General features: G+C 43.2%; 1 protein-coding gene across 5 annotated transcripts in view; it reads right to left on the minus strand.

The window, feature by feature from the left end:
• Window positions 1-10,216, minus strand: part of ppp1r13bb (protein phosphatase 1, regulatory subunit 13Bb) — a 23,989-nt gene that overhangs the window by 6,632 nt on the left and 7,141 nt on the right. For 4 of the 5 annotated variants that reach the window (XM_025057110.1, XM_025057109.1, XM_025057108.1 and 1 more), the window contains 10 exons: window positions 9,572-9,719; window positions 8,428-8,547; window positions 7,388-7,458; window positions 6,118-6,219; window positions 5,213-5,387; window positions 4,911-5,110; window positions 4,651-4,815; window positions 4,269-4,461; window positions 1,310-1,443; window positions 862-1,216 (listed from right to left, as the gene is read on the minus strand). In XM_025057110.1, the coding sequence (XP_024912878.1) occupies window positions 862-1,216; window positions 1,310-1,443; window positions 4,269-4,461; window positions 4,651-4,815; window positions 4,911-5,110; window positions 5,213-5,387; window positions 6,118-6,219; window positions 7,388-7,458; window positions 8,428-8,547; window positions 9,572-9,719 (1,663 nt within the window). The remainder of the gene's footprint in view (window positions 1-861; window positions 1,217-1,309; window positions 1,444-4,268; window positions 4,462-4,650; window positions 4,816-4,910; window positions 5,111-5,212; window positions 5,388-6,117; window positions 6,220-7,387; window positions 7,459-8,427; window positions 8,548-9,571; window positions 9,720-10,216) is intronic. The other variant, XM_025057111.1, reaches the window with a different exon arrangement.

The following is a 10,216-nucleotide window of genomic DNA, read 5'->3' on the forward strand; positions in this document are numbered from 1 at the left end:
GAGCCCCGCTGTTGTGTAGGGGGTGGGGGCGGCGGCGGCGGCAGCATGTCAGAGGAGAGGTTGCCGTTGTCTGTGTCGCCCACGGAGTCACCTCCGAGATATCCAGGAGGATTAGCTGGCTGGAAAAACGGAGTTCCACTTCCAGCCCCGTTGCCTCCCGATCCACTGACTCCGTTCCCCTCGATGCCCCCTGCCAGAGTGTTGAACCTCTGGTAGAGCAGTTTCTGGATGTTGGGTCCACTGGGACCCTCGGGTTCTGTGATGGAACTGCGCTTCTTCAGTGGACGTGGGGCGTTGGCCAGCTTTTTTCGGAGCCCCTCGAGGTCAGCATCACTTTGGTAGCGCAGTGGGGAGTGGACCATGGGCGTCAACTTTGTGGGGCTGAGTGGCCTCGGGATGTTCTCCACACTGGGAGGAGGCGCCAAGGGCTCCTGTTGCTCATGATCATCAAATTCTCCATCCAGAGTGTCATCACCACCAGGATGGCCTTGGAACAATGGGAAGGCTCCTCCTGCCTGTACAAAGGGCAGTGGGGAGGGTGGGGTCGAGCTGGAGTGGAGAACAGGTTTCCCGTATACTGGAGACGAAAGGGAAAAGATGACACAGTCAACTCTCATCAACATTCAGATGAGAGACCTAAAAAACCTTGTTGAACATTCAGATGAGAGACCTAAAAAACCCATCAATTTAGGGTGCAAATTTTCAGCAAAAATTAAGATCAAAAACACTTACACAAGTTACACCTGTGTCTAACAAGGCTTCACTCACCAGCTTTAGGAGCAGGCTTAAATTGCTGGATCTTTGGCGCCCCCTGCTGGAGGTACATGTGATAGATGGAGCTGGAGTTCATAGTAGGTGGACCTTTGCGTGGCGACTGCGGCCGTGACCCTCTGTCGGGGATGAAAGGCCGTACTGCCACAGCCGGGGGTGGATCCAGGCGCTCGCTAAGACTGGGAGGGAAGATCGGCGCATTAGGCTGTAAGGTGGGGCTCGGGGGCACCGAGATACGTTGCTGGATCTGCTGCGAGGACGAGCCTGTGGGAGGTGTGGAGCGGGGCCAAGCAGGAGGCGGTGGGTTCGGGAGCAGCCGAGGAGGTGGATCTTTTCTGCGCTCCACGGAGCAGGGTGAGTTTGCGGAGGTGAGGTGGGAGCCGTAAGGAGGGGGCTGAGGCTTGGGAATGACCGGGGAAGAGACGGCCAGTTTGGGTTCGAGCACCTGTAAGGACAGAGGCAATAAAAACAAGCAGCGAACATTTTTATGACGTTCCTATTAGACATCGAAGGAGGGATAAAACCAAAGACCACCAACCTTCTCTGTACTTGGAGTGACCGGGGAGCCTGAGGGGGGGCTTTTGCCCTGGGTGTCAGCCACAGAGTCTCTTCTCTCTGGAGGCTTAAGACCTGTGCTCGTCTTTCCAACAGTGGGCCAGCCAGTATCATTAGCTGCAGAACAAACGAGGCTCAGTAAGTGTAATGAAAAAATTCTAATTCTAATGAGTTAAGGAACAGTTAAGTAAAGGGAGAACAAGCATCTTATTCAACTCAAGGTAGTGATAAACCATGGCGACCAACACTAGGTCAAAAGGTATTTTTATACTAAAATGTTGTACATCTCAAACTTGTGTGATATTTTGAACACACACACACAGAGTTTGTATTTATATGCTGTTAATGGACCATTTTGACCTAGAATTAGGATCAAATGGAGGGTTCAGGATTTTTAGGGCCGTCCTATTAACCAGAGACAAGTAAGAAACCAAAGTCTTCAACATTAAAACTGCAGCAAAGTGTGTTTTACAGAAACAGTTTCAGGCACTGTTGTCCCTATGCACACTTTTGGTTTGTGACATATGCATCAAAAGTTTGATGTCTCACAAGAAGAAACCTCAGGAAGTGTTTTCTCAAATATAATTTACTGTTTGATTACTGACCAATAGGACACAAATCCTGAGCTCACACAATAACAATGAATGTTTCCATATTAGTCATTTTCCACAATTTTCAACTTCTGCATTTGTTTAAAAGGCTTTTAGCATCTTAAGTTATTTTTGTTAAAACACATTTGTAAAACGGTTCACTGTCCACCAATCTTCCCGATTAAAAAACAAAACATCTTTTAACAGTAGTGATGGTGTGAATGAGAAGAAACTGGAAAAGGAAAAACACAGTGAATCAGAAGCCAAAGGTTGAGAGGAATTAAAAAGGAAATTTGAGAAATCTAAAAAGATGGAATCAATATCAGAGGAATTAAAAAGGAGAAATCTAAAAAGATGGAATCAATATCATCAATAGATCTTCTACCAAGTTTAGACAGAAGACACAATGACCTATTATTGTCAGGGATCAAGGGAGAAACAACATTATATCAATGCAAGCCTCAAAGGCAATAAAGTCGATCTGAATCTTTCACAGATTATAAATGATAAAGTATTATACTTTTAAAGTATATACTTTTTGCTCAGGTAAATCCTTTTCACATGTCGGACTTTGTGAGAATGTGGCATGGCAGTGAGGGTTAGACAACATGAGAATGTCGTGATGTTAGAACAGACGCCTGCTTTTATAGAAGAAAACGTACGAGACACTTTAGTCTTTGAACCTTCTCAGAGGTGGAGGAGCACACGCAGGATCAACAGGAACATCTCTGATGTCATGACATCTGAGTGGATTGTTTTATTGGTATAGATTTGAATCGGCCCAAGACGACTTCAAACGTGAAAAAAAGCAATCATGATTTGGCGTGACAGGAAGTTAACACATTAATAAAATACCGCAGACTCACGGCAGGTTAATCTAATTATATGCTCACTCATGTTTATATAAATGATAGCAATATGGACTCATAGCTGGGATGCATGCTGTGGATCCTGAGCAGCAGTAGCGAGAGAAGGTTCAGAAAGTGCCACCCTTCTGCCTGTGGGGCACAGTGCACTCACGGGACGAGCTGTCGGAGCCAGTGGAGGCTCCCTGGTGTGATTCAGCGAGAGGAGGAGTTACCGGGTCCACAGTGATGTCTAAATCAGACACCTTCCAAGGGCCGGGAGGCTTTCGCACACCGTCTGCCCCAGAAAGAGTAGCCCCCGACCCCGCACCCAGAGTGAAACATGGACATCACAGAGACAGGACAGGCATATACATGACAGCAGAGGACAGAGAAGGAAGGGAATCACGGTTCACACAACACAGGAAAAAGTGAGGTTAGACAGGAAGGAAGAGAAATCCCTAGTTAAAAGAACTGACTAAGAAGCCAGATGGAAAGGAGACAGATAAGAGCTGAAGGCCACGAGTGAAACTCAGCCGAGTGTTCATGCATGTTGTGTTAAATGTGAAGAGTGAATAAAAATCCTATTTTCACAAAAATGGTTGGCTTTCTGAAATAGCAGTAGAAGTAAAATCTCTCCAGACTGGTACAACAGTAGGTGCAGAAGTCAGTATCTGTGATTAATAGTAGCCATGACGGCTCCACATATAAGTTACAGCACCACTGAAGCTGATTATTGCTGTGTAATTTTAGAGAAAAATGCTTCTTGAGAGAGGCATCGACTCCCAGTTACTACATTGATTTTTCAGCAGAATACTGCAGAGAACAAAAGCGAGACTTTATAAACGCTGTAAAGGTAAACTGTTGGGAACATTAAACTGGTATAATTGACTTCCAGGGAGTTGGAAACTAAAAAAGAAAAAGAGCTTTGACCCAGTTGTAAACCTGCTTCTGTCCCACAGGTCCATGAGTTGCAGGTACCCATTTCGAAACGAGTTTATGTTTAACAAATTGAATTTGTTGAAAAGACAGAGTCTTTAATTTGACCTTTGCCTGACATTTTAACTACATGACCAAATTATAGGCTTAGGTTTAAATTGCTTGTTTAGAACTTGACGTTTGTACACAAACTCTATAATGGACTACAGCAGTGGTTTCCAAACCTTTCTGCAGCTTCTTTCCATTCTTCACATTCACAGATACTGCTCTGAGTTTCTAACAACTGATAGTCTCACCAAAAAAAGGGAATAATGTTTTTCCCCCACTGTGGCACAAATACATTAAAAAATGAATTACTTTAACCTGCACTACCCCCACATGATGAATGAATTACTTTAACCTGCACTACCCCCTGCAATAATTCTGCAACAATTCCTCCTCAACTGCTAAATGTGTTTTCATTATAAATGAATATTTTTATTTCTCATTTTCTTCCATAAATATGCATGAAAATGTAATCTTTAAATGAAGCCAGTGCCGATGCATAAGAAAAAAAATCCCAACCAACCTGTCTTGGTGCGGCCTTGGTTGGTTTGATTATTGACACCCAGAGTCTGAGGCTTCAGTGGATCAGGCGGCATGCTGTAGCCTCCATCCTGTCTGCCTGATACAGGGACCTGGATGTACGGCCCCACTGCAGCAACACGGCCCAGAGTTCCTGAAGCCGGCTGTGGACTGGGAGGCCCGTTGGCTCTGGTCAGCTGTAAGACAAAAGATTTAAATGAAATACATTTAAAAAATAAAAAGAGAAACCAACAAGCAACGTGTAACTATTTCACCAAGCCAGTAAAGTTATCGTTCTACTGAATGACTAGGAAGAGGACAGACTTCATTCAGAGTTTGAGTTAAACAGTCTGAGGAGGAGATGAGTTCAGTGCTCCTAGTCTTACAGGGAGGTTCTCTTTTTGACGTGCCTCAGCTTTTTTCTTGTAGAGGCGTTCCCGCAGCTCACTGATGCGCTTGTCCATCAGCGTCACTTCCATGTTACGCTTGTTGAGAATCTCCTTCTGCTGCTGCAGCTTACTGTTTTGCTCCTGGTTTAATTTGTTCCGAATCTGTAGATCATAAATGATTCCACACAAAAAATCTATAAATATGTATTTCCTGGTAAACTCAGAAATGCAGAAGCTCTAAATGTACACGGTGGTACCTGAAGCTCCTGGTAGAGCTTTCGGAGCTCCAATGCTGCAGCACCAGTGACTTGGCCACCAAGGTTGGTCTGAAGGCCGTTGAGCTTTCCTCTGCGTAGGTCCTCCAGCTGCACACTGAGCTGCTCCACCCTCAGCACAGCTGCCTGCAGCTCTGCCTGCTTCTCCTGAAACAGGCTGCTGACTTGTTCGATCTCCACTGCTGCGGTAACAACAGGAGCAAAAACAAAAACCGTGAGAATCAATGAGTACTGTGAGGCAGGATCAGTTGTGTACTCGACACAGTATACACAAGTATACATACACAGGTTGCCATTGATGACCTTGCTGTAGTCCACCTGGCCTCTCATCGCTCGAATCTTCTTAAGCTTCGCCTCCTGCGTCTCCACACGTTCCTTTAACTTCTGCAGCTTCTCACTCTCTGAAACCGTTTGCTGCTGTCGACGCTCCTGCTGCTTCAGGTAACGCAAGCGTTGCTCCTTTAGGACAGAAGCAGGTTAAGTAGGTAAATACAACTTACCCAAAAACCTGACTGATTATGAGAGTTCCTTAATTAGCAAATCACAGAACTTATTGATTATGGGAGTTCCTTAATTAGCAAATCACAGAACCACTATTTTTGATCTGTTTATTTAGTTTTGTTGGAGAAGAATATGTGAATAATAAACACACATCAACATATCAAAACCTTAAAGATGTTATACTGATCCCTAAAACTAGGCTGCATCTTTCTACTGTCTGCACCTCGTTAAATGTTACACTGTTTTAAGACAGTCTGAGGGCTGAAGAAAGGGTCAATGACTTCATCTCACTGCACAACTGAGAACTGCTCCAGTTAGGCTCCTAAAATAAGACCTGACAGGCCCCGGACTCCAGATGACTGCAGGGCTTCAAGTGGGCCTACATTTCAGACACAATAACACAGGCAATAAATAGTTGTACTACCAGTGGACGTGGATCTACTCCTACATCAGCCAATCAGCTAACCACAAACACAACGGACCGGCAGAGGATAAAGAAAAGGAGTCGGAGAGGAACCACTGTGTGCTAATAAACAAATTAGCTTTCCAAGCAGCCGCATGTAGCATGCAAAAAAAAAACTGCAGCATTTTTTTAGTATACCACAGTTTCCCTTAAAAACTGAAGAAGTATTTCTCTTCTTCTGGATACTCCTCATTGTAAGAGAGCGCTACATAGACAAGATGTTACCTTCGCGACCAGCATCTGCTGCTGAGCCTCTATTTGCTGCTGCTGCCTCGTGGCCATCTCCTGCAGCTCTGACAGTGTGAGCTCCACACGCTGACTCCCCAACTAAACACACAGAAAAACATTCACATCAAAGAGATGACGTCTCTGAAACATGAGCACATTTATTTTTTTAAAAAATCGCTGGAAAAGTCACTGGAAATATGCTGACATGAAAAATTGAAATATTGACAAGGCTTCTGTGTGTAGAGTGGATGTAGAATTGAAAAGGAGATTAATGGAGACATGGATGGTGCTGCTTCTTCTGGTAAAATTGTTTGTCTATAGATTTCAATGATTTTAGTGATTTTTTGGAGTCAATTTTTCTGCAAATCTTAAGTAAATTTGAGGGGGAAAAAAGGCATCACATCTCCTCAGCTATTGATGCATGGAGTTACATTCCTCTGGGCTAAAAATAATAGTTGCTGTGTCATCCTGTTAATGAGATCAATAATAATAAATAATTAGTTCTCATGACACCAATATCCATCAGCCATGCGCTTTTTATCTCAATTCCACCAACATTTTACAATAAAAATGATAAAAAGTCTTTCCTGAATGCTGATGTACTCCACTGAGGCCCGGCTCATTTTAAGCAAACACAGTTTTACTTGTAAATTTTCTCTGCGCTCATACACGGTAATAACTTCTGTGAAGTCGTTTTTTTTTCCCAAGCTGCAGCTTTACTGCAGAATTCTTATTAAAGTAAAACAACCCAACAAAAACACGGCGTCTTCATCCACGACTGCTCTGGATTTCAGTTTCCAGCCTTGAGGTTTAATTAGTTATGAATCCTCGACCACAACACTTTACGATTGTGAAATCTGGGACAGATGGTTGGAGACAGAAAGGCTTTCAAGCCAGAGGCGACTCTCAACAGACCATCTCTCCTCTCTCAGCACACACAGCCTTGAGCTACAGATGAACACTCACTACAATGGATGCACCTGGATAAAAAAGGAGTCTTGTGTCTGGAAACTGGAAAAGTCTGTTATCACCACAGACCACAGTCATTGGTTCTGTCAAAGTCACACGGTGTATCTCTGACAACCTTCAGTGAGGCAACAGGCGGGGCTCTGTAATGGTTGGAGGCTGCGCTTAAGATTCTGAATATTTATTGTAAGAATACTGGAAACATTAATGTTAAATATTTGTGTTAATAAAATAATTAACTGGTTAAACTCACAAAGGCTGCATGAGAACATTTCAAAGATAAATCTGATATTTTTCTCACCCCGTTCTCATTGTGCTTCTCTCCTGTGTTTCCACTCCTACGATTCGTCTGATCCTGAGACTGCTGACTCCCTGCACACACACACACAAAATAGTGCAGTTAGACACAAGTGTGGATTCAGAGACAAGAGCTGTCGTCAGGGTAGTTTGGAAAGTCACTGACATCACTGTAGGTGACAGATGGAAGAGAAAGCACACCTGGCTAAAGAGACTTATTTAATAAGTCTAGCAGCAAGGTGGGAGTGAATTATCTCAACGCTGGGAAATTCAAAATAATTAAAATGAACAATTTGTCCGGTCTGGATCATTGCAGAATTTTTGTTGAATTTAGGAGAAATTGTTTGTGCATACCCAACATGCTGACTTCACATTATTTCAGTGGACAATTATCTGAGAGTGTGTGAACTCCCGCAGACCAGGTGTCAGTGATGGATTTCAACCCTTGTTGGATTCCACACCTGGCTTACCTTTGGCTACACTCCACTCCGACACACGCTTACATAAAACGATAGTGTGTGTGTGTGAGAGAACGCATGCCTTATCAGGCATCAGTGAAAACACAGATCCTTCCAGATTTGAATATGTGAAAACACAGATCCTTCCAGATTTGAACTCTACCTACAAAAAGACCACATCAAAAAACACCTGTCTGGAAAATCTGTACTCTAACAAGTTTGTTCAAAGAAAAATCAAAAGCAGCGTTAAGATTGATTTGAATCCAACCTGAAGGCGGTTTGGAAGGTTCCAGGTGTACAAGCCCTAATGGTGTGAACCAAACACTAAATACTACAGATAAAGAGATTTGAAGTATCTGCTCCTAGATGAATCACAATTTTAATTATTTTTAGATAACTGATTAATTGAACAACTGCTGGTTTGTTATAATCTTTGCATTTATTTTTAGCTTTAACAATGTAAAAACTCATGATCACCTTCCTTTGGCCAATTTTTTTGTCTTATTTGACGGTGAAGTTTAAAAGCCCAATGACGTGTTTGGTAGAACTCTCAGTTGTAATTGCAGACGCTGGGCTGTGTACACACCTTGATCGCTGCTCTCAGTCGGCGAATCTTCATGTCGGAGGAAGAACTTGACCTCTTGTTTCCGAGGTCCCCACTTCTGCAGGTGTTCATACATCATGTGCTCGAAGGGTATGGCTCGCTCTGCGTGGATTGGTGGGAGTGGTGGGAGATTAATTAGAGCCATTTGTCAGTGAGCAGAGTAAGCAAAGTCTTTGTCTGGTCTTTGCCAGTCGACACAAGCTTTTACAGCTAATCAGCCCACAGGAAGTGTGTGTTCAGTCTACTTTATCTGGGCAGTAGCGTTAATTACAAATGAGAAAAATACATTCACAACATCTACTCCTCCAATTGTTTTCTTGTCACTTTTATAAAGGGGTTATGTTTTTTTTATGCAAACAGCCGGCTAAGGGTAGAGACCGAGGAGCCAAAGAGGGACAAAATTTTTTTTACTATGCAAACAGCCGGCTAAGGGCAGAGACCGAGGAGCCAAAGAGGGACAAAGAGATGGAGACAAAGACAAAGTTTCTGGGGCTGATGACTGCATTGTCCATCAGCAGCCAAACAGCATTACATAACGTGGCTTAGTAAAGCCCTGGGCTGGAATGGTGTTTTCAGGAGAGGAGTGGCCCCTCAGCAGAAAAATGCTGATAACACCAGACTCGTCAGCAGGATGATGGCGACGGAACCAAAGGGTCTGAACTGAGTGGAATCTGTTGTGACAGTGCTGTGGACTGTACTGGGATGTAGCCCCTTTTCTGGCCCACAATTTTTCTACTTTAAGTGTTTCACTCATTTAGTATGGTGTCGACTGAGTGACGCGATCAAACCCACGTTCATTCATACATGGACGCCTGAAACTCTGGTCGTATTTATAGTTTTTCTCTTCCACTCAGTCCCTACTCAGCTACTGAATTTTTTTTGATTGAGAGCTTGTTTTCCATTACACAGCTGAAGTTACAGGCTGCTGCTTTGTAAAATTAAAGTCCTGTTCATCCCAGTGTCAGGTCAAGCTCAGTGAAAATGGAGTTTTAGATTACCTCACCTTATTACGCTGTAACAATCTCTTTGACATGGCTCTGATTCTTTAAAAAAAAATTTGAAGGACACAAATCCTCCTTTTCCCTGCAGTTTATAAAGAGACGGCACAGTTCCATTTAGTTCTTACCGTTTCCTCTCCAGACCTCAGCCAGGTGGCAGCCACTCTCTCCGGGCTCCTTGCAGAACTCAACCACATCTCGGCAGGTGGTCTCAGGAGTGATGGGCACCTCGGTCACAGCTTGTTCTCCATCACTGAGGTACACTGTCAATATCATCTGGAAGAAAACACACAACACACAGGGATTGTAAAAAATAAATATAAAAAAAAAAAATCAGGTTAAATTTGAATGCAATGTAACACACTGACCAACTTCAGATCAGACAAACTTTTTTTTTATTTTAACCCTAGAATATTAGATAAACCTAATCTGAAAAACTCACATTATTTTCATCATTAATTAAAAGTGCGTAGCTGTAACTCAACCGAACGATAAATACAACAATCTAATCATTTGAATATAAGTAAGAATACCATTAATCCTTTAGATATGTTCAATAATTAGGATTGTGAAAGTATCAGGTATCACCAACAAAAGACTTTATGTAGACTTACAGTCAAGAATACAAGTGAGGAGTGATAGTCAAAGGTTCATGCAGATCAGAATAAAGGATCAGACCAGCAGAGGTAACAGCGTGCTGCTCACGTGCATCCAGGGTGAGACTGATCTGCTGGTCGCCTCCTGCCTATACCTGCCACTTTACTCCTCACTGT

The sequence above is a fragment of the Cynoglossus semilaevis genome, chromosome 7 (genome assembly GCF_000523025.1).
Source record: "Cynoglossus semilaevis isolate Cse_v1.0 chromosome 7, Cse_v1.0, whole genome shotgun sequence".
In the NCBI taxonomy this organism is placed as follows: domain Eukaryota; kingdom Metazoa; phylum Chordata; class Actinopteri; order Pleuronectiformes; family Cynoglossidae; genus Cynoglossus; species Cynoglossus semilaevis.